Source organism: Pseudoliparis swirei, chromosome 5, assembly GCF_029220125.1.
Source record: "Pseudoliparis swirei isolate HS2019 ecotype Mariana Trench chromosome 5, NWPU_hadal_v1, whole genome shotgun sequence".
NCBI classification, from domain to species: Eukaryota; Metazoa; Chordata; class Actinopteri; order Perciformes; family Liparidae; genus Pseudoliparis; species Pseudoliparis swirei.
In genome coordinates, this window is record NC_079392.1 from 24,765,306 (window position 1) to 24,790,073 (window position 24,768).

Consider the following 24,768-nt stretch of genomic DNA (forward strand, 5'->3'; position numbering starts at 1 on the left):
TGCACCACCCAACACGTCGACTGCTTTCCAGCCACAAAGACCATTTTTTGACGTGAGAATCATCTCACATTTGCCGTCACAGACAAAAAAACACTTTTAATTGAAGCTATTATACAAGTTTAAAATGAAGAAATGCTATGATCTGTTTTCATCGGTACAATTCTCAAAATCATCATGAGCAATATTTTTTCTAAAAGTTTACCGCAGCTGAAACAAACTGATTGCATAACAGACGCAACTATTTAGATTGCCATTTAATCATTTCAATGATATCATCAAAAGAAAAACTATAATCAGTATCTCTGAGTAAACAGAGTATAAACAAGATATTGAAGATGTGGCATTTTCATACTCATTTTACACCATTAATTAATTAATTGATGATGCATTAATTAGATAAGGCCCTCATATTGGTTACAACACTTCACAGGTTGTTGCTTTCACACAGAAGTCAAATCTTCAATGACCTCGTAACATTCATCACACCTTGTCGTGTTCATAGCTTACAGGTGCACCTCACCTGTTGTCGTTTCTCCAGCACATTTGCATCGCTTTTACGTTTTTTAAATTGTAATTTTATGTTGGTGTGATGATAATAATTTGGATCAGAGGTCACAAAAGTGACAAGAAGTGTGAGAAAGAGTGTCTAGATGTGTTGGTTCGTGCCACGGCGGTTTCAGCAGGTAAGAAGTAGGTCGGAGAAGACATGCTATCTCCACACACACACACACACACACACACACACACACACACACACACACACACACACACACACACACACACACACACACACACACACACACACAGGGGATGTTGTGTCATGACTCACTGCAGGACAGGAGGACTTCTACAGTAGCTTCTCACTCACATTGTGTGTATTTGATATTATAGTCACTGTAAGGTGCTTTCATGTGAATATGGTAAAAGTATTAAGATATTTCAATGAAGTAAAGGGAATACGATAACCTGGCCTATATTTTTCAATTTTGTTTATTGGCTTGATCTCATTTAGCTATATACACAATTTCTTAAGACCGAAGAGGCTTTTTAAAGACTTAGTAACGTTTTGACAATAAAATAAGAGTTGAACTCAATGAATGTGTTTTGGTAATGCTATTAGAAACGATTATTATGAACTCACAAAGCTTTTATTGCCTTTATTTAGCAATCTATGAAATCTTAACAAGTTCCTTATAAGTACTTAAAAACATCTCATACTCATCAATACATAAGTTTATGATGCTTTTATTAACATTTATTACCTCGTATTAACACATAATCATGTTAATAAGCCTCTTATAAGTGCTTACATGGGCCTTATTACCATCAACTCATACTTATCACAAATATAGAGAGACAGCATCATTAAAAGTACAGGAAAAATAAAAGAAATAGCTGAAACAAACGTTTTTAATTGGGTTCTGCCGTTTAGATGGAAAGTGGGATGACATTTGTGGGATTAACCTGCTTTTACTTCTCAACGCAGAAGAAGACCCGGTCTACACCAACACCCGTCGTGTGGCCAACAAGCAGCCTTCTCCTCGGCCGAGGGACGACCAGCTGAAGGCCGGTCCTTCCTCTCAGAACCTCCGGAACCCGACTCCGGGGGGTCAAAGTGGAGAAGGCAAACGGAGATGCAAATAGTGAAGAGGTCGTGGATCCACTCCTCCTCGTCACATTTAGTCATGGCCGACATGTGTGTTCACTGCAAAGCTAAATGAATTGTCTTTCTTCTATTATTATGAATATTATTATTATTTTGAATATTATTATTATTATGTGTTTACATTGTTATCATTATAAGTGTTGCATTCTAGCCAAAGTGTAAATGTGTCCTATTTTTAAAAAAAAATTATTCTCAGGTATTTTCCTGTGAAATAGCTGTAATGACTGTTATGAGCCACTAGAGGGCAGATGGTGAATGGGTGAATTCAAAAAAATATTATTAGCATTATTCTTTTCTTTTCCCTGTATTTTTCAACCCCTAAATAATGTTTAAATATGTTAGACTTTGTAACATAAATGAGCAAAAAGTAGTAAATTTGTGTTTGTATAGGAAATACGTATTTTTGGTCAAATGTGTGCTTATTAAAACTATATTGAAAATATAAAAGATAGTGGGAAAACAGTTTGTAATCTATTGAATGTCGATAAACTGTCAGATTGTCACAATTTTGTTTACATGAAAAAATAAAATATTAAAATATAACAAGCGAAAGTCTTCTAAATGAAGGGTAAATTAACTCATTACAAAGGTTACAACTGATTGGCTGCTGTGGGTTGTTTTGTTTGAGCTTTTTTTCATTATGAGGAAAAGGTACAATCAAAAAGTCACGTGACCGGCCTCTGCCTACGGACGAGGAGGTGCCAGATATACTCTCCCCCTGCAGGAGTTGACGTCTGAGTGAACGTTACAGGTGGAGCGCTCGCGCAGCGCGTCGAGCCTGATCCGGGACGAGAACAACCTGCAGCCAGTCTCAACCGTCTCCGGTGTGGACCCTTCACCGGCCGCTTCACGGTGAGCCCGACGCGGACTCGCGCGCCGCCGTCGCGACTTATTCACTTGTTTGTGCGCAGTTTTTTTATTTTGTTGTTAAACTCCCCAGAGGCTTAAATGGATTTGTTTTTCTTCCACGGGGCTCGTTGTGGGAATCGGATTGGCGACCTGTGTGTGGTTGAGAGGATGCATGCACACACACACACACACACACACACCCACACATACACACATACACACGCGCACACACACACTGTATAACTTGTCTGTCTGTTGTCAGATTAAAGGATGCGTCTAATAATAGCAGCATAAGCAGTAGTAGGGATATGGGGCTTATATAAGGCTGCAAACACATAACACCGCCCCGCAGACGGGGAGCAAAACAAACGCTCCAACTCGCCCAGGTCGCTGGGGAAGCGTGAACGCGGCGGGTGTGTGTGTGTGTGTGTGTGTGTGTGTGTGTGTGTGTGTGTGTGTGTGTGTGTGTGTGTGTGTGTGTGGTTTAAATCCTGTGGGGGGAAATGCTTTGCAACCACAAAACAGGCAGACAGTTTATTCTTTATACACTTAGTTTAAAATGCGTAAATATCCTTAAAAATAGCCCAAAAAAGGTGTTTAGTTGTGTGTGTGTCTGTGTGTGTGTGTTTGTGTGTGTTTGTGTGTATGTGCGTGTGTGTACTGCTGCATTAATAATTGACTCACAGAGCATCTGAATGTTATAGGGAGGCTCAACGTGGTGGTTCAGGGTGTCTAGTTTTCATGGATGGTGGGAATTATGGGCTGTCGGTGCACTTACTTGCTCATGGGATTGCCCAATCTTCTGGGTGTCACACCGCAGCTCCGTGGGGTCACGGGGTGCTGGGGAGGCAGGGCATATGACACCCTGCACCTTCTGAGCTAAGACGTGATGCGCGTGCCCTCGGTGTTTTACAGCAGCGCGTGACCGTGTCATCAGATGCATTGAAACAGAAAGATCACCCCCCCTCCCCCTCCCCTTGATAATCAGTGTGGAGTTGAGCTCACATGGCTGTTCTGTGAACTCCTGCTTCACGTTGTTTTTGCACACACACACACACACGCACGCACACACGCACACACACAGCTCGCGTGTCAGAGTTTTTCCACAGGTAAACAACACAATGTGATTTAAAGTGGCAGAACCAGTAAAGTACATGTTGCTGATGAACACACGCACACACACACGTTTGGTATAGGCTCACCATAACTGAATGATATATTATGAATATAACAGCACAATTACACAAGTATATACTTCATAAACATATTCAGATATTTTAATTGGAATACCAAAACAACAACAAAAATAACCCAGATAGTAAAAGAAAAAATATGTCCTAGAAACCAGCTGTTTTATTCTGCCGTTGTGTTGACTCATTGTTGACATTCTTGTGTAAACACAGCGGGCGATGTCGAGGTCGGCGTAAAATGATCGAGGTCACGTGTCCAAAGATACGATCAGCTGACATGTCGGTCGAGGTCGTGTTCACGGGTCAACGATGTCGCTCGGGGTCGTCGTCAAAACGTACGATCGATCGGCCTCGGCGTTATTGTGACCATGTGACTCGGTGATGTTGAGATGTTTTGTATATAGAGAGATTCTTTTATGGTCTTGCCATTCTTCTCCCGACACATCGGATCACGTTATTCGTCGTGCCGACTGAAGCATGAGGCGTTTCCCAATAATCGATTATTGGTTCAAGTCGAAAATATCAAAGTTCTCTTGTTCCAGGAGCGGCTGCTCGTCTCTGTTTCCTATTGTAGTAAAAACGTTATTCATGTCGGGTTGTTTCAGAAACTATTTTCTCACATTTGATGCAGCGAACGTACAAGAAGATGATGGAGAAATGAACACACACACACACACACACACACACGTATGGAAAGAGGCAGCAGCGTTGGTCTTGACTCCGTCTCCTCGGTTACGATCTGGTTTTCTTGGGTGTTCCCGCCTGCCAGCGAAACTCGTCACGCAACACAGGTCGAGCCGGCCCGAGATGCTCGAGTGTTCATATCTTCCCTTTTGTGCCCCGGCTCCTGCTGGAACTTGCCCGGTGTGTGTGTGTGTGTGTGTGTGTTCCTCCTGCGTGTGTGTGTGTGTGTGTTTGTGTGTGTGCAGCCACAATCAACCGGACTTGTCTCCTTCGATGACAAAGTGATGTGTCAGAGCAGAAGCGACTCTCTTATTGAGGTGGTTGTTTCCTTTGTGTTTCCTTTGTTCCCTTTTTGTCCGTGACGCGTGACGCGCGGCGTGAACACGCACGGCGTGTTGTTTTAAAAACAAATTTAAAGTGTTGTGTGAGTGTTTCACAACAGAGTGTGTGACACAAGGCGTGTCAAAGGTGAGCAGCCTCCCGCAACCGGTTTCCTGTTTGGGTTCCCGTAGTGGAGGACCGTCACAAGGCCAGCCGGGCCGGCAGGCCACCCGACACACACACACACACACACACACACACCACGTCTGACTGGCTGCAAAAACAGGCGCCCGGTGGCAGGCAGCCAGCGGTTAACCGGCATCGAACCCATAGACCAGTTAGTCAGCCAGTCAAGGTAAATCAGTTACAGCCTGGAGGAGGAGGAGGAGGAAGAGGAGGAGGAGGAGGAGGAGGAGGAGGCCTCTCCCTAACGGCCTATAGGGCAGAGCGTCTCAGCTGTTTGACAGTTCACACAGCTTTCTGGGATTTGGGGGATTTGTTGTGACTCCAGGGGGGCGATGGCGGCCTCGCCTGCGCTCGCTTCAGACGCCGCCGTCGGGACGCGGTTCTCTTGAGTCGTAGAAAACGTTGCACGCTGCACCCGAGTCGTGGTGAGAATCCGTCGTAGAGTACTGAAGATACGGTGGAGCCCCCCCCCCCCCGAGCGGCCTATAAATACACCGGCTCTTCAAGTGGTCGCAGATACGACTGGAGGGCTCGTTGTGTCGGTTCATGAGTCAACAACAACAACAACAACAACAAAGCAGCAGCAGCCGAAACTATTTCAGTCACACTCCCGTTGTTGTTCTGGTTTCGTCGTTGCTCTCCTTCCCCCGATGTCGACTGCGTCCTTTTCATTGCAGGTTGATGTCGTTCGCTATTCCTAAATATTCCACTTCTTCTTCTCCGATGTGCTCAGGGTGTCACAGGGTCCTGCAGGAGCCCCGCAGCCCGCCTGCACAAACAAAACAAGACGACAACTTGGGTTCTACAACGTACGCTGTGCACAACCTCACGTGACACGGCGCTTTATTCTGACTTTTTATTAAGATGTTGCTATGAACTTTGGTTTATAAATGGTTCGTTATACACGCACAATCTGAGTGGTCCCACGAGCCTCTTTATTAACGATGTACTCGTGTAAATAAAGGTGTGTGTGTGTGTGATTCAGGAGGAGATAAAGGGGTCGTGAACCACTTTGTGACGTCAAGTCTGCAGCTACACCTTCAACTAATGGGTTTGGAGGTGAGGGGTCCGACCGGCCAGGGGAGGGTCCTTCCTCATGGGGTGGGAGGACAAAAGGTGGAGGTCACGGAGACATGAATAGTCCTCGTTTTACACCCGACAGTGACTCATATCGATGCATTATATTGGTTGCATACGTTTAATATTTTTCATGGACGATGGATATAATTTATACGTGAAAGTTGTTGCTCAGAGTGAATGTTTTAGCTTCTTTATTTGTTTATTTTATTTTGGTTTTCTGGCCCACGAACTCTGCTCGCTTCCTCGGTGATTTACGATATTGACCTCGATTATTTTTGTTCAAGATGCCAGAATAAACATCCGGGTTTTCTCCCCTCATTAGAATCAGAACCAGCTTTATTGGCCATCTACGTGTGCACGTACATGTCATTTACAATATAACAGGATAAATACAAAAAAAGATATTGAAGGCAGCAGAATGGCAACATGTATGGACAATAAAAAAACAACAACGGAGACGAGACATTAGAAGACGTCGTGCAGACGTCTCACATTGCGGGTGACATTTAGTGGATTGTGTTTTTGAACTCGTTTCACGTCTGAATATTCGTGAGAATTAAAGGTTGCGTTGCTCTGCGACAGGATGTGCTTCACCTGACGTCAACCTTTAAATCCACTTAAAGCCTCCTGGCGAGCACCGATTACCAGACGGACAAAGTTAGCCACCAGCCGGCGTAGAAAGTGCAGCATTTAGGGGATAAAGAGCTACGTCAGGTACCTGAACCTAAAGGAGAGCGAACAGTGGCCAAACACACGACTCCAGATGAACGGCCACGTTGTTCTGTGTGTCCGCTGAATGGATCCCGGAGGTCTGGATCGTGGTCCATAACGACTACCAACTATTCATACACTCTGTCATACTCATTGAATGTGTTTTAACTCTAATGTGTCCTTCTGGTCACATGACGTCTATTCTTCTGTCCATCCTGGAGAAGGATCCTCCTCTGTTGCTCTCCTGAAGGTTTCTTCCCTTTTTTCCCTGTGAAAGGGTTTGTTTGGGAGTTGTTCCTGATCCGATGTGAGGTCAAAGGTCAGGGATGTCGTATGTGTACAGATTGAAAAGCACTCTGAGGCAAATTTGTATCTTGTAAGAATGGGATATACTGAATAAACTGAATTGAAAATGTGTCAATAGGGTGATAAAATGCATTTACAGCGGAAAAGGCCTCGAAAAACAGGAGAAGAAATTCTCCGTCACGTACATGTCAAAATGCCACGAGAGTGATGGGCCTCTGCCTACTGGGTTGTGGGGGGTGGGGGAGGGGGGGGGGGTGTTCTCTGGGCCGCACTCTGCCGCTAAAATTCAAACCATCCCCAGCTTTCCGTTTCGCTCGGAGCTAACGCCGCCGCCGCCGCAGGCCTCTCACGGCGGGCTGCTTTGATGTGTGCTCGGCATCAGGCCAGAAAACTCGTCACTGTTGACGATTTAACATTTAAATTGCTCGACTTTGATGTTGAGATTTTGGGAGAAATGTAATACTGAGAAAAGCCAGAAAAAAAAAAAGTCTTTTCATTTCAAATGAAGTAACATGACACATTTAAGGGTCTTTAAAAAAAAATAAGAAGCTTTGTGCAACTGGTGAATGCTGAAGATTTATGTAAAGAAACAACTCAACACACACACACACACACACATGGCCACATGTGCACATGCCAGTGTGTGAGTGTGACCACAGATGAACAAAGGAAGACTTATACCCTCAGTCGGTGCAGCCGTATACCTGTCTGTCTGCGCCGTTAAGCATCTGTCAAACGTCGTTTCACTCAGCTGTAGCGCTCAACCTACAACCCCATCCCCACCCGCCTCCCCCACCCCAACACCCCATGCAGCCTGAGGGGGGGGGGGGGGATATGCAAGACCTCAGATAAACAGTCCTATACATGCAGCGGCTCGCCCCGCTGTGTCAAGCAACGACACGGTGGGAGCACGGCGGTTTGTTGCAAAACGCACATTCGAAAACCCTGAGGTCTCTCTCTCTCTTTCTTTCTCACTCTCTGTCTCTCTCTCTCACTCTCTAGGAAATGTGGATGCTGTCCTTTTGGTTTCAAACGTGTCGAGGACTCTCTGGTGTGCGTCTCAAGGGAGGCGCAGCTCTGTGAAATCTGCCGGGTTTCTTCTCTCTGTAAAAAAGAGGGGGGGGAAAAATCAAAACAACACTTGCAAAGCGGCTTTTTTTCCTTATTTCTTTCTTTGGAGCTGCATGCACCCAACAAAGAGAAAGAAGAAAAGAAAAATAAGTTTAGTAGTTGCTTTTTTAAAACCTTGCGAGGCCGCTATTAAAGTATGCTTTGTGTGTTATTCTTAGATTAAAAAAATATCAAATGAAAAAAAAGTGCCTTGATGAATTTTGAATGAGGCTCCGCGGCTCAGTTTGAAGAGGTCAGTGTCATACAGTGTGAATCCCATGGAGGGGGTGGGGGGGGGGGGGGGTGGAGCTGTGGATTATTGCGATCCGCATGCATGCCCAGACCTGAACGGATGCAAACCCCTCTGTGCGGCGTGAACCCCCGCCGAGTCCAGAGGAAGCAGAGGTTCTTATCAGGGAGGAGGACAGGAAGAGAGAGAGTGCGGTGGGGGGGTGGGGGGGGGGGGGGCGGCGGGCAGCGTTGGCAGAATTTCACGTGACACCGGTTTCCTCCTCGTATGACTCTCATTGTTGTGAGTGTGAGTGGTGCTGCACTCCTATGATGTAACAACCAGGTCACGCTGGATAAATGTACCTCCAACCAAAGCCTCCGACCCAAAATTGATTTTCACTTGAAATGTTTTCACCGAGCAGCGAGAGGACAAACGAGAGGATCTCCTGTGAGGTTGAGAATGGTAGGATCCAGACGCTCTGCGCCGAAGTCAGGATATCTGGGCTGATTTTGACCGTCCTGGATTCAAATGTTCCTCTAATGAGTTGGCTTGTAACAGTAGTGAAGTAGTAAAATTATTCTTTAAGAAAGCGCAACAGGAAAAGACGATTTATTAAGACTTTGAAGCCTGCAACTGTGTCCAGTTGAAGCATTAAACAGTCCTTTTTCACGGCACGGGTCTCTTTTAATAACGGTTTTCATATTACACTGACGTACACCGGTTGAAGTTCTGAAACCTGTCTGTCTGAGCACGCTTTCTTATATTTATATTCTTCATTTCCGCACTGTGTTGATTGCTGTTAACGTTATTGTCTCTTGTCGCACCGCCCGCTTGTATGTGAAAACATAAAGGTCAATAAAAGGTTCTGATTCTGATATCTCTCTCCTAGAAATGGCCGCCATGAAGACGATCTCCTCCAGCCTCCCTCGCCAGTAGCCGGGCAGCATGGCTCCGCCTCCTCCTCCCTCCAGAGAGGACAGCAGCAGCTCCTCAGCACCGCGCTGGACATCTGGACCGAGACCGTAGAGACCATGTCCCGCCTCTGATTGGGCGCTTTGGGGCGGCGGAGCCGGACCCGAGCAGCTCCTCCACACACTCGGCCACACCCCGGACTCTGAGCCATGTCTCTTCTCTCGGTCCTGAGCATCGTCTGTGGCTTGATGCTCCATGTTTCACACGGTGCACCCAACACCCACTACTGTGTCCCCCGGAGGACCGTCCCCTACCACAGTAGGTCCTCACTGCTTCCCCACTCACATGTCATGAGATATTCTTACCGTGGATGTAAGCAGTGCGACTTTAACTTCTTACTTTTAGTGCTTGGCTTGGAGAAGCTTCGCCAATTTCTGTGAATTTTGCAATTGTATTTTTTTTTGCTGTGGGGGCATTTTTCCACGACTGAGACGTAGATAAGTAATGCGGACGTTCTGCTTCTTTTTTTTTTTTTTAAGGCGAGCTGAAGTTGTTCAGAGAAGAAGGGATCTTCAACTACTCCACCATGCTGATGAGAGAGGACCTCGGCGTGCTGCTGCTGGGCGCCCGGGAGGCCGTGTACGCTCTGGACGTCGACGACGTCTCCGTCAGGAAGTCTGCGGTGAGAACATGTGATTCATTCGAAAAGAGAGGAAACGGCTCTCTGATCAGCTGTGTTTGGGTTTGAAGCTGTTTTTAAAAAGAAAAAAGCCTGCAGGACGTAATGACATTCAAATGATCTTTTGGCAGATTAGACTTTTTTAATTACTGCAAATTAAAAATGGAGGATTTATAGAACATTCATGATATTTTATGATTGAAATAGTCAAGTGAACAATCGTCTCTTTCTTTTGAGGTATATCAGTGGTTCCTAAATAGTTTAGTTTCTAATATAATCCTTTTAAAGGAGACAAATCATGCTAATTTCTAGGGAATTACTTAAACATGTTTACATCCTTTAATGTTCAAAAAACACATTATTTTACTGTGATTATACCTGTGTTCCCCCTCCATTTGAAACAACGCGCCTGTCCCTGTAAGGCTCCCACAAAAAAGAGAAAAGACACCTTGCACCTTTTGAAAAGGTAGTTCTCAAACTGTGGGCGGGGCGGGGCGATATATTCTTCTGAGCCTGCAAGGGACACATGTATGTATACAGGTGTAGCACCCTGAAATATGTTATGTCACATATCTTACCGATTTAATAAAACTGTGTCCATTTCTTATAATTTACTTTGAATGTGTGTTTAAGGTTAATGTGTTATTTCCTATATTTTAGAGCGTTGATCATCTGTGCACATGCTAACTGTGAATGGAGGAAAGGGCTTGTTGTCCCTTTGGAAGAGAGCGGCGCTGTCTCTTTAAGAGAGGGGCGCTGTCTCTTTAAGAGAGAGGCAGTGTCTCTTTAAGAGAGGGGCGCTGTCTCTTTAAGAGAGGGGCGGTGTCTCTTTAAGAGAGGGGTGTGTGAAGGGCAGGTGCGGTAAGCAGGCTGAAGACAACGCAACGTGTGCTTGCTTTAACCGGGAATTTGTTAAATAAAAGTTGCAAAACAGAAGAACGATGTGTTTCTGAACAGTTCGTGTTCAACACAAGCTCCGTGACCTTTAAAATTACATAATGTCTACTGGTGACCTGACGTCAGAGGTAACACCGGGGGTGTAGATGGAAATTAGGAGTTCAAGATGTTTTTACCATCTTTATGTCTGAAGGATTTTTGGAGCCTGCGATGGAAAATGTATCCCGTTAATCTCGGAGGCGAGAAGCCTTCACTAACATTTCACAATAAGTTCACCCCCCCCCCCCCCCCACGCCCTCCTGTGTGCTTTACCAAGACACTCTGTCCCTCTGTTGATGCAGGTGTATTGGCGAGTGACCGAGGAGAAGCAGAGGGAGTGCACGTACAAAGGAAAAAACGCAGAGGTTTGTGAAAACGTCCTTCAAAGTAAAAGCCCGCTGTAACTTCTACCTGTGGGCTCACGGCACGGCCTCAAAGCACGGCTGTCGAGTGAGAGCAGGTCGCTCCCCTATGCGGTTGATCTCTTTAGTAAATCATTTATATGGGAGTGTGTTTTTCTTCTTCTTTTTTTTTTCTTCTTCCTCTATTTCAACTCTACACAGAACTCCCTTTGAAGCGCGTTGCTTATACAGCCTCGCACCTAATGTCCAAATAAAGGCACAAGGGGAGAAACAAATGCATGTGTACAGCCCTGACCTTCTGTTCGCCAGTTCAACCCCAGGCTGTGTGTGTGTGTGTGTGTGTGTGTGTGTGTGTGCGCGGCTGAACTAACAGAGCTCTGACCTTGGCATTCCCTGTGCTGGATCTTGTTGCAGGTGGAATGCCGTAACTACATTCGAACCCTGCACAGAGTGAACGACACCACGATGTACGTATGCGGCACGAACGCTTTCAGCCCCATCTGTGATTATATGGTGAGTGCACTTTAGTGAGTAGATAATATATATATGTATATACAGGACTGTCTCAGAAAATTAGAATATTGTGATGAAGTTCTTTATTTTCTGCAATGCAATTAAAAAAACAAAAATGTCATGCATTCTGGATTCATTACAAATCAACTGAAATATTGCAAGCCTTTTATTCTTTTAATATTGCTGATTATGGCTTACAGCTTAAGAAAACTCAAATATCCTATCTCTAAATATTAGAATATCATGAAAAAGTATACTAGTAGGGTATTAAACAAATCACTTGAATTGTCTAATTAACTCGAAACACCTGCAAGGGTTTCCTGAGCCTTGACAAACACTCAGCTGGATTCATTACAAATCAACTGAAATATTGCAAGCCTTTTATTCTGATTTATTGCTGATTATGGCTTACAGCTTAAGAAAACTCAAATATCCTATCTCTAAATATTAGAATATCATGAAAAAGTATACTAGTAGGGTATTAAACAAATCACTTGAATTGTCTAATTAACTCGAAACACCTGCAAGGGTTTCCTGAGCCTTGACAAACACTCAGCTGTTATAAATCTTTTTTTTTACTTGGTCTGAGGAAATATTAAAATTTTATGAGATAGGATTTTAGAGTTTTCTTAAGCTGTAAGCCATAATCAGCAATATTAAAAAAATAAAAGGCTTGCAATATTTCAGTTGATTTGTAATGAATCCAGAATGCATGACATTTTTGTTTTTTTAATTGCATTACAGAAAATAAAGAACTTTATCACAATATTCTAATTTTCTGAGACAGTCCTGTATATAATCATTTTCTTTTAAAGTGTATATATATTTATATATAACATTTATTTATATATATATATATATCTTCATTCATTTAAAAAGTGTGTATATATTTATATATATATATATATATATATATATATACACACACACTTTAAAAATGTTTTATCTTTGAGAAAATGATGAGTAATAATATAAATACATGCAGGTTAATGGGCTGAAACATGATGGTAGACTCTTTCCAGTACTGTTTCCCATTGTGTCTGAATAAAAATCGCACAGTTTTCCTATATTTTGTCTCCCTTAACAAGTCTTTCTGTCCTCTCTCTCTCTCTCTCTCTCTCTTCCCCCTCTTCTTTCGTTTCCGACAGACGTTCGTGACCGGGCAGCTGAGGCTGGAGGGAAGGCCGGAGGAGGGAAAGGGGAAGTGCCCCTTTGATCCCTTCCAGAGATACTCCTCCCTCATGGTCGGTGAGTGTCTGAGTCGGGTTTTTGATGCCCGACGGGGAACAAAGCGGCAAAAAGTGCTGAGCGGTCAAAATGCACCAACAGAAAAATATCACCGTGTGATAACTGTGTGCAGAAATCCACCAGACACACAAGACCTGCATTTCAGGCGGCGTCCTCACAGTGCAGCCAGTGTCTTGGAGTATTGTTATTATGCAACGTACAGAACTAATCAATCAACATAAATTAGATGTCGTTCCACCTTAATGATGGGAAAAAAAAGTTCTCCCCTCACCTCTCGTTCCCGTCCGACAGGAAACGACCTGTACTCGGCCACATCCATCAACTTCTTGGGCTCCGAGCCGGTGGTTCTGCGCAGCTCGGACTTGGCTCTGCGCACCGAGTTTAAGAGCTCCTGGCTCAGCGGTGAGTTCCCCCTCTGCAAAAACAAAACACAATAAAAGTGTGCAAAGTTAAGAGGGAAAATCTACCGCAGCAACACTATTTATGCACGATGCTGCGTTTTCTTTTTCATAAACTTTGAATTTTTTGATGCATTAAATTGTCTTTTTTTTACACTTTGATTTTAGAGCCAAACTTCATCTACATGGACTTTGTGGGTGAGAGCTTCGACAGTCCCGATGGGGATGACGATAAGGTCTACATGTTCTTCAGTGAGAACGCCATGGAGTACGACTTCTACAGCAAAGTCGCCGTGTCGCGAGTGGCCCGCGTCTGCAAGGTACCATTTTCAATAAAGTACTGATGAAAAGAGGCATTAAGGGAGGGTGGGTTTTTATAGCGTTGGTCCGGTTGTGACGGTTAAGAGAGGAGCATCTGTCTCCGCGCAGGGGGATATGGGCGGCCAGCGGACGCTGCAGAGGAAGTGGACGACGTTCCTGAAAGCTCGTCTGGATTGTTCCCTCCCTGAACCCAGCCTGCCGCCCATTGTCCAGGACGTCTTCCTGCTGAAGGACGAGCAGGACTGGAGGAAGAGCGTCTTCTACGCCGTCTTCACTCCGCAGTCGTACGTACTTAGATTTGTAGAAATCCTGGACTTTTATTGTCTTCTGGAAGGTCAAGGTCATTGTGGCCAGTTGGAGAACGGTGTCTATATCCACACAATTCTGGGCAAGATGAAAGCTTTGAAGAATATTGTAAATTTTTTAAATTTCATTATGTCAATATACGCCATTTATGAGTCAATATAGATATTTTTTCCCGTCAGGGTTGAATTTTTTTCTTTCATAGAAAGTTGTATTTATCACAAAATGTATTTATATATACAGGACTGTCTCAGAAAATTAGAATATTGTGATGAAGTTCTTTATTTTCTGTAATGCAATTAAAAAAACAAAAATGTCATGCATTCTGGATTCATTACAAATCAACTGAAATATTGCAAGCCTTTTATTCTTTTAATATTGCTGATTATGGCTTACAGCTTAAGAAAACTCAAATATCCTATCTCTAAATATTAGAATATCATGAAAAAGTATACTAGTAGGGTATTAAACAAATCACTTGAATTGTCTAATTAACTCGAAACACCTGCAAGGGTTTCCTGAGCCTTGACAAACACTCAGCTGTTATAAATCTTTTTTTTTACTTGGTCTGAGGAAATATTAAAATTTTATGAGATAGGATTTTAGAGTTTTCTTAAGCTGTAAGCCATAATCAGCAATATAAAAATAAATAAAAGGCTTGCAATATTTCAGTTGATTTGTAATGAATCCAGAATGCATGACATTTTTGTTTTTTTAATTGCATTACAGAAAATAAAGAACTTTATCAAAATATTCTAATTTTCTGAGACAGTCATATAGAAATGAAATTGTAAAATATATGTATACATACTAAAACACAATAACATCCAGTCCAAATACATTTAAATCTAATACAATTTTAAAAATTATAATTTATTCTTGAAAGAAATGTAAAGACTAAAACACAATAAAATCCAGTCCAAATAAATAAAAATATAATAAAATTAAAAAATTCTAATTTAAAATTTAAAGAAATTTAAAGATGAAAACACAATAAAATCCAGTCCAAAAAAAACAACAGGCAAAAATATAATATAAAATAAAAATAATTCGAATTTATTATTGAAAGAAAATACATATTATTCAGTCAAAGTATTTGGCTTGATTACCTTCGCATTGAAAATGCCGGAAGGTTATGTTTTGATCGCCGTGTATTTATTTATTTATTTATTTATTTGTATGCGTGTTATTCGCAAAACTCAAAAAGTATTGAACCGAATCGCATGAAATTTGGTGGGATGATTGTTTATTATCCGGGGACCAGTTGATTAGATTTTGGGATCGATCGGGTCAAAGGTCAAAGGTCAAAGGTCATGAACAGGTCAAAATCTTTCGCAGAACTCAAAAAGTATTGAACCGAATCGCATGAAATTTGGTGGGATGATTGCTTATTATCCGGGGACCAGTTGATTAGATTTTGGGATCGATCGGGTCAAAGGTCAAAGGTCATGAACAGGTCAAAATCTTTCGCAGAACTCAAAAGTATTGAACCGAATCGCATGAAATTTGGTGGGATGATTGTTTATTATCCGGGGACCAGTTGATTAGATTTTGGGATCGATCGGGTCAAAGGTCAAAGGTCATGAACAGGTCAAAATCATTCGCAGAACTCAAAAAGTATTGAACCGAATCGCATGAAATTTGGTGGGATGATTGTTTATTATCCGGGGACCAGTTGACTAGATTTTGGGATCGATCGGGTCAAAGGTCAAGGTCAAAGGTCATGAACAGGTCAAAATGTTCTTGAATCGCATGAAATTTGGTACGATGATTGGTTATTATCCGGGGACCATTTGATTAGATTTTGGGATCAATCGGGTCAAAGGTCATTGTCAAGGTCATGGAAAGGTCAAACTCTTTTTTTTACCATAGCACGATACATTTTTGTCCAATTGGCATGCAACTAATGCCAACATGTTCATAATTCAATGCCCAATCTTGTGATATGCGAAGGTATGCGCTCTACCGAGTGCCCATTCTAGTTTAAATATGTTTTGGTTTGGTGTTTCCAGGAGCTTGTCCCAGGTTTCCGCGGTCTGCGCCTACCACGTGTCCGACATTCGGAACATTTTCAACGAGGGCAAGTTCAAGACGCCCGTTGCCGTGGAGACGTCTCACGTCAAGTGGGTGATGTACACCGGAGAGGTGCCGGTCCCGAGACCTGGAGCGGTGAGTCCTGAGACTCTGAAGTGATCCTGGATATCAAAAGCAACGAAAATCGGGAAGTAAAAAAAAAAGAAACCGCACACAATTCTGAATTCAAGCTTTTTTCCATTTCAGTGCATCAACACCGTGGCACGTAACTTGGGGATGAATCGCTCTCTGGACCTTCCGGACAAAACCCTCCAGTTCATCCGGGACCGCCCCCTCATGGAGGAGGCCGTCCGCCCGCTGACCGGCGGCCCCCTGCTGGTCAAGAGGGGAGCGTTGCTCACTCGCATCGTGGTGGACAGCGTGATGGCGCTGGACGGACGGAGACACACGGTCATGTTCATCGGCACAGGTAAACTATGGGAGTACTGGTAAACTATGGGAGCACAGGTAAACTATGGGAGCACAGGTAAACTACGGGAGCACAGGTAAACTACGGGAGCACAGGTAAACTATGGGAACACTGGTAAACTATGGGAGCACAGGTAAACTATGGGAGCACTGGTAAACTATGGGAGCACAGGTAAACTATGGGAGCACAGGTAAACTACGGGAGCACTGGTAAACTACGGGAGCACAGGTAAACTATGGGAACACTGGTAAACTATGGGAGCACTGGTAAACTACGGGATGTCCATTAGTACGCTCACTACTTCGCAAACGCACGCATCCTCGCTTAAAATCCTTAAAATATACACACGGCCCTCACCGGGAGCAGAGTTGTAGTTTAACACCCTTCTCTGCTCTTCCATTCGAGCAGTTACCCACCCTTGACTTTAGAGTAGAGACTGTGTCTGTCCCACGGCCACTTCAATTAAATAAATCAAAAGTAAGCAGAAGAGGAGTCGTACACAATAACCTTATACAAGTTAACACAATTATTTCAGCAGTGCAACAAAATAGGTCTATTAAATGTGGTCTCCTAAATATTCGATCTCTGTCATCTAAAGCTGTGTTACTGAATGATTTAATATCAGATAATCACATTGATTTATGTTGCTTAACTGAAACCTGGCTGAGCCATGAAGAATATGTCTGCCTGAATGAATCGACTCCTCCAAGTCATATTAATACTCACATTCCTCGAGGCACCGGTCGAGGAGGTGGAGTAGCAGCCATCTTTGAATCAAGCCTATTAATTAATCCTCAACCAAAATTACACTACACCTCATTTGAAAGCCTTGTTCTTAGTCTTTCACATCCAACCTGGAAAACACTACAGCCAATTCGATTTGTGATTCTGTACCGCCACCAGGTCCATATTCAGAGTTTATATCTGAATTCTCAGAATTTATATCAAGTTTGGTTCTTAAAACCGATAAAGTTATTATTGTTGGAGATTTTAATATCCATGTGGATGTTGATAATGATTGCCTTAGTGCTGCATTCATCTCCTTGTTGGACTCGATTGGCTTCTGTCAGAGAGTACAGAAACCCACTCACAGCTTTGGCCACACGCTTGATCTTGTTCTTACTTATGGCGTTGACATTGAGCATTTGAACGCCTTCCCACAGAATCCTCTTCTGTCAGACCACAACCTCATAACTTTTGAATTTATACTACCGGAGTGTACTCCGTTAGTCAAAAGTTTCTACACCAGATGTCTAACTGACAGTGCTGTAGCTAAATTTAAAGAAGCGATTCCTTCTGTATTTGATTCGATACCACGTCTCAATATAACAGAGGACTCCTGGTCTAACTTTAGTCCGTCCCAGATTGATCATCTTGTTGACAGTGCCATAGGCTCTCTGAGAATGACACTGGACTCGATAGCCCTCTGAAGAAGAAGACAGTGAGGAAGAGGAGGTTTGCTCCTGGTATAACCCTCCGACCCGCAAACTGTAGCTGACGTCCCTAAAGCTTGCACGCATATGGCGTTCAACTAATCTCCAAGAATCCCGCTTAGTTTGGCGAGATAGTCTTAAGACACATAAGAAGGCCCTCCGTAAGGCCACAGCAGCCTATTACTCATCAATAATAGAAAAATAAAACAACCCCAGGTTTCTCTTCAGCACTGTAGCCAGGCTGACAGAGAGTCACAGCTCTGTGGAGCTGAGCATTCCTATAAACCTTAGTGGTAATGACTTTATGAACTTCTTTAATGAAAAGATTTTAACTATTAGGGACAAGATTAATAATCTCTTGCCCATAACCAGTGCCAATCTGTCCTCAAGTGGAATGGCCTTGGAAACCGCTGTATGCCCTGGTGTATATTTGAGGATTTTCTCCTATCAACCGTGACCAATTATTTTCAACGGTTTCTACTTGAACACGCCTACCTGTCTCTTGGACCCCATCCCGACGAGGCTGCTTAAAGACGCTTTTGCCTTTAATTGGCGGCTCTCTATTAGATATTATCAATGTGTCTCTGCTAACAGGCCACGTACCACACTCCTTCAAGGTGGCTGTTATTAAACCTCTCCTGAAGAAGCCCACTCTGGATCCAGAGGTATTGGCTAACTACAGACCGATCTCTAACCTCCCTTCCTCTCCAAGATCCTTGAGAAAGTGGTCGCAAATCAGTTGTGCGACTTTCTACATCATAATAGTTTATTTGAGAAATTTCAATCAGGATTTAGAAAACACCACAGCACCGAGACGGCACTGGTGAAAATTACAAATGACCTCTTAATGGCAGCAGATAAAGGGCTCCTCTCTGTCCTGGTCTTGTTAGACCTTAGTGCTGCATTCGACACCATTGACCATGACATCCTGTTACAGAGACTGGAGCAGTCGATTGGCATTTCAGGCACGGCACTAATTTGGTTTAAATCCTATTTATCAGATCGATCTCAGTTTGTATTTGTAACGATGACGCCGATAACCACCAACGTTAATCACGGCGTTCCACAAGGTTCTGTGCTTGGACCAATTTTATTTACCTTATACATGCTTCCTTTGGGCAATATTATCAGGAAACACTCCATAAACTTTCATTGTTATGCAGATGACACTCAACTATATTTATCGATAAAACCAGAGGAGAGCAACCAACTCTGTAAAATTCAAGCATGTCTTAAAGACATAAAAACATGGATGACCTGCAACTTCTTGATGTTAAACTCAGACAAAACCAAGTAATTTTAATCGGCCCTGAGCACCTCAGAGATCAATTATCTGGTGATGTGGATTCTGTAGACGGCATTGCCCTGGCATCCAACACCACTGTAAAGAATCTTGGCGTTATCTTTGATCAGGACTTGTCCTTTAACTCCCACGTAAAGCAAATCTCAAGGACTGCATTCTTTCATCTACGTAATATTTCAAAAATCAGGCACATCTTGTCTCAAAAGATGCAGAAAAATTGGTTCACGCGTTCGTTACTTGAGACTGGATTACTGCAACTCCTTATTAGCAGGCTGCTCTAATAAATCTCTTAGGTCCCTCCAGTTGATCCAGAATGCTGCAGCTCGTGTTCTCACTAAAACTAAGAAAAGAGATCACATCACTCCTGCACTAGCTGCTCTGCACTGGCTCCCAGTAAAATCAAGAATCACTTTTAAAATTCTTCTCTTAACCTACAAAGCCTTGATTGGTGATGCTCCATCATATCTTAAGGAGCTTGTCGTACCATATTGCCCCACTAGAGAGCTACGCTCACTAAATGCGGGACTACTTGTAGTTCCTAGAGTCTTAAAAAGTAGAATGGGAGCCAGAGCCTTTAGTTATCAAGCTCCTCTTTTATGGAACCAGCTTCCAATTTCAGTCCGGGAGGCAGACACAGTCACCTCGTTTAAGAGTAGACTTAAGACCTTCCTCTTTGACAGAGCTTATAGTTAGGGCTGAATCAGGTTTGCCCTGGTCCAGCCCCTTGATATGCTGCTATAGGCTTATAGCTGCCGGGGACGTTTTAGGATGCACTGAGTACCTATCTCCTCATTTTTCTCTCCTTAAGGATGAATTTTCATCTCTCAATCACACGTTACTAACTCTGCTTTCTCCCGGAAGTCCTTTTGACTTTACGTCTCATGGGGTCATCGGACCCTATGAGACGGCATAGATCCTATCTGCCTGATGGATCGTCTGGGTCGTGGAATTCCTGCTCATGACTACGCCACTGTCCTGTTGAGACTCCGCCCACTTCTCCTCCCCACCGCCATCTGCCTGATGGATCGTGGAGGTCTCCATCGTGGAATATGCCTACTATGAACTATTCATACACTCTGTCATATTCATTGAATGTATTTTAACTCTAAATCTGTCCTTCTGTACACATTACATCTATTGCATCTGTCCATCCTAGGAGAGGGATCCTCCTCTGTTGCTCTCCTCCAGGTTTCTTCCCTTTTTTCCCCCTGAAGGGTTATTTGGGAGTTTTTCCTGGTCCGATGTGAGGTTTTGGGGCAGGGATGTCTATGTGTACAGATTGTAAAGCACTCCGAGACAAATTTGTAATTTGTGAAATTGGGCTATACAAATAAACTGAATTGAATTGAATTGAATTTATTTCAATTCATGAAGACTTTTTCTGTTCTGTTCTTCAAGAATATATGGTAACAGACGGCAAGTAATTGATATTAATTTTTTTTGATTAAGATATTTCTTTAACAGTTTACCACTCTTATCTGTTTCACTGTGTGGTTTGTTCCGGTTTAAATTTAAATTGACCTTCAACCCCGCAACCGTTAGTTTTTCTCCATTCAAATGTTGCTGAACTCTGATTGGTCCACAGTGACATCATCTTCAACTTTTTCTTAAAACACAAAATACAGAAGATGTTTGTGTTTCTCCGTGAGAATCCATCGATTATAGTCAGAACATATACGACTGCGTCGCTTATTGTGGCCGCTCTCTTGTCTCCGGGTAGAAAACGGTTACGTCCAGAAGGCCGTCAACTACGCGGGAGAGATGTTCATCATCGAGGAAATCCAGCTGTACGAAAACCCCGTGCCCATCAGCGCGCTGCGCCTCTCGGCCCGCAAGGTGACCCCCGACTTATACGTTAAACCACAGCGGCCAATAGGGTCACGTCGGCTCATCGTCAGCATGGCGTGTAATCACTCACAGGTGCTGAGGTCAGAGGTCATATCTCAATTCAAATATGCCGTCACTCAATAAATGTGTGTGTGTGTGTGTGTGTGTGTAGGGTCAACTGTATGCGGGGTCAGAGTTCGGCGTCACCCAGATGCCGCTCAGCAACTGCAGCCGCTATGACTCCTGCGTGGACTGCATCCTGGCCCGGGATCCTTACTGCTCCTGGGTCTTCGCCACCCAAGGGTGCTCCTCAGTCCACGGCTCGCCGCCGCCCCCCCCCGGCGCCGCCATACAGAGCCTGGAGGAGGGGGACGTCACGCAATGTCCCCGGATAGGTGCGAAAACACCTTTTTGTGCATGAATGTCTTCCGGCAGTATTCGGCGAGATCGACTCAATGTGTGTGTCTGTGTGTCTGTGTGTGTGTGTGTGTGTGTGTGTATTTTTAGACCCGGCAGCAGCTGTGGACTTCACCCTCGTGCCGGGGAACAACATCCAGCTGCCCTGCCAGCTCCACTCCAACTTGGCGCGGGTCCTGTGGCGATTCGCCGACCGGACGCTGCGCTCCGGCAAAAAATACTACATCTACGGCGGCGGGCTGCTCATCCTGGGCGCCACGGAAACGGACGTCGGGCGTTACTCGTGCGACTCGGTGGAGCTGATCAACGGGAGGGCGTACAACCGGACCGTGGCGGTTTATCGATTGCGGCTGGACCCCGGAGCGGCGGCGGGCGCGGGGGGCATGACCCCCTCGAACTCCACCGCCGGGCCGAGCGCGGCCTCCCCCCCGGGGCCGGCGCCGAACTCGGAGGACCCGCCGCCGCCCCCCGAGAACCAGAGCGACACGGGGAAGATGACCCGCTTGGAGGTGGCCGTGGCTCTGCTGGCGCTGCTCTGCCTCGGCCTGATGGGTGTCATATTCTGGACCTGGACTCACGGGCGTACGATGGGGTGCTTCAAGATGGAGAAGGGCGCCGGCGAAGGCGACGGGAAGAGGCAGCCGGCCGAATACGTGCACATCCGGAACAGGACTTCGGAGATTAAGTTCCTGGGACCGCAGCCCAATAATAATCACTCGGCTGTGGATTTCAAAGGGAACGGGGAGCACCGCTTCACGCCGATGGCCAACATTTCAAGTCTTGACGGTCTGGGATATATAAACGATGAGTCAGAGATTTGACTCCGAGCTATAGAACCACGCGAGGCCGACGACTTATATCTCCATCTATAGATGTGCCGCTGTAGAGGAATTATACATTCTTTTGATGGTCGTCCTGTTCGTCCGGGCCAATTCCCACCACCGTCTTATCATTTCCGTACGCTGACGGCTCATGTTCACTGTAGAGACTTCTTCTTCTCCGGTGGAATTCCAGAAAACGGTTGAAAAGTTGTTGTTTTTTACGGATATTTGGTTTTTTTTTACAATGTGTGATATATTGTGTACAGTTTTTTTATTTTTTAAGTTCAACTATTATTTATTCGTCGCAATGACGTTTTTTTCCCTTCTTTCCGCCATCACAATACGTACGATCTAGGTTTCTAGAGTCGGCAACAATGAACAAGTAGCAGAACACGTTGACCTCCTTGTTTCCGGGCAGATTTCATTTCATGGACTGTTTATTCAAGACAACATTCATCAGTTCAGAGAGCGTACGGTCCAGTCTGTGGTTGTGTTAATGATTGATCAATAGCCTGCACTTCTTATTTCAGGGTAGCTGTAAAACAGAAAAGATAACAGTGGACTACAAACGTACTCCTGTATTTAAAGGCACAGTGTGTAGGATCTCGAAAATGCCTTAAACCTTCATTCTCTCTACTGGCCAGCAGGGGCCGACTCCTCCGGTTGCAAAGAGAAGTCTGGTTGCATAGAAGTCTATGACTTCTCATTTAATTTTATTACCTCAGTAAACATTGGTGTCAATCGCTAATCTTCTTCAAAATACTACGATGTCCATAAAGCAGTATTAAGGCGGGGCTAGCGTGTGATTGACAGATGCTCTACGTCACAACTTCGCAGTCGAAATATGAACGTAGGGTGCACAACTCCGCTGCTCACGTTACCGCACTTTTAGCGTGATAAAACTACGGTGGCCTTCAAGTAACGTAAAAAGGCAAAACACCCTCTTCAGAGTCAGCGTTTTTCTAAAATGTGTCCGTTTTAGGACACTGTAGAAACACGGCAGTGCAAGAAGACGCACTATGTAGACTCAGGGTAATTGAAAAAAAAATCATTAATATTATATTCCATTTCTGCTAATATTGCCCACTAAATCCAACACACTGTGCCTTTTAAAAATAATTTTAAATGGGTGATTTAGAGTTCATATCTCTGTCTTCCATCGGATAGTTTCACACGATGTTGCGTCATCATTAAGTCAGTGGGGAGCAGACGCGTGGGCGTCGGTGAAGCCGAGCATCAGAGACAAACAAAGCACATAGAAGTCTCTTCTTTTTTTGGTGTAAAAGTTTTGGTAAAATGCAGCACATGTTGATGATGACAATAAACTTTTTGGGGAAGTGTCACGTGTCAGTAATGATTGACCTTCTGTCTCAGTTCGACTTGATGTCTTGATGTCTGCATCAGATCCTTCTGCGGATTGTTGATCACACACACACACACACACACGCCGACTCCACCGTTACCTCAGACCTGGTTTGTTTTTGTCAAAAAACCAAACGACAGGAATGCAGCTCTGCCTCTGTGTTTTTCACACTCTGTCATTAACTCAGGAGACGTTGTGTGTTTCAGACTGTGGATAATATGAAAGGGTCCAAGTGGGTCTCTGCTTAATTATTCAGTGATGCAGTTTAATTAGTTATCATGAACAGACCTAGGGTTATATGTTGATCTTACCAGGCCATAAATTAATAAAATAATGCCAATGCAGTTGCTTGGCATTGGAATATTTATACTTTTCTGTTTATTTATTCAAAAAAAAAGCCAGTGAGCTGGAAACCGAGTTGTTTATAAATCTCACTCGTTCTTTTATTTATTTTGTAAGCTGCCCTCGCTCCTGTTCATCAATCTGACTTTTTTCCCCTCCCAGGATTTTAATGAGCTCCTACTTTTAGTTCAGGCTGCTTGTCGTTGCTCCGTGATGCTCGCAGGCTTTTTTTTTCTTCCTCTTTTTTTCTTCCGCCAGCAGTTTCTTTGAACCTTCCTCCCTTGTATATTTCTGAATAAATCTATATGACGGCAGTATTTCTCTGCCAGGGAAAAAGTTTTTACAATGAGGACATGGGAAACGCAGCAAAAGTGGGTGCACCTGAAGGGGTCACGGGACCAGTTGCCCAGGGTAACTGCTCGAGTGGAAGACTTGTATTTAAAAGAGTTTTAAAAGCAGGAGGCTTGAAATATGATCTAATGCCACATAGACATCCTTCAATAGATATATAAAATAAAAAAATTACCAGTCAGCAATAATATTGCATATAAATGTTGTGAAAATTAAATATAACCTTTAAAAGGGGAATTCAAAGTCATAAATGTCATTCCTATTGTCTGAGACAGTCTAATTTTTTCCAAAAATCCCCAAAATTGAGTTATAAAACTCAAATGTGTGATGTCGAGTGTAAAGTGTCATTACCTCCCTCCATGAAACAAATAAACGGTGTGTTCATGTTCACAAATACTGAC

The 24,768-nt window shown here is 43.8% G+C and overlaps 1 protein-coding gene across 1 annotated transcript; it reads left to right on the top strand.

Moving 5' to 3' along the window:
* Positions 1-2,408: 2,408 nt before the first annotated feature.
* si:ch211-129c21.1 (uncharacterized protein LOC563087 homolog) lies at positions 2,409-23,651 on the top strand. Its single transcript, XM_056414604.1, has 14 exons — positions 2,409-2,518; positions 9,225-9,565; positions 9,787-9,929; positions 11,165-11,227; positions 11,639-11,737; positions 12,886-12,985; positions 13,277-13,387; positions 13,552-13,703; positions 13,813-13,988; positions 16,020-16,176; positions 16,288-16,510; positions 20,967-21,082; positions 21,246-21,468; positions 21,581-23,651. The coding sequence occupies exons 2-14, from the start codon at positions 9,457-9,459 to the stop codon at positions 22,309-22,311; spliced, it is 2,403 nt and encodes an 800-aa protein (XP_056270579.1). The 5' UTR covers positions 2,409-2,518; positions 9,225-9,456; the 3' UTR covers positions 22,312-23,651.
* Positions 23,652-24,768: the final 1,117 nt, after the last annotated feature.

Bases quoted from the DNA above. Each gene is read 5' to 3' on its own strand.
- si:ch211-129c21.1 (XM_056414604.1), top strand. From the start codon at position 9,457: ATGTCTCTTCTCTCGGTCCTGAGCATCGTCTGTGGCTTGATGCTCCAT. The intron at 9,930-11,164 runs GTGAGAACATGT...CTGTTGATGCAG, and splicing joins TCTCCGTCAGGAAGTCTGCG to GTGTATTGGCGAGTGACCGA. The intron at 13,704-13,812 runs GTACCATTTTCA...GTCTCCGCGCAG, and splicing joins GAGTGGCCCGCGTCTGCAAG to GGGGATATGGGCGGCCAGCG.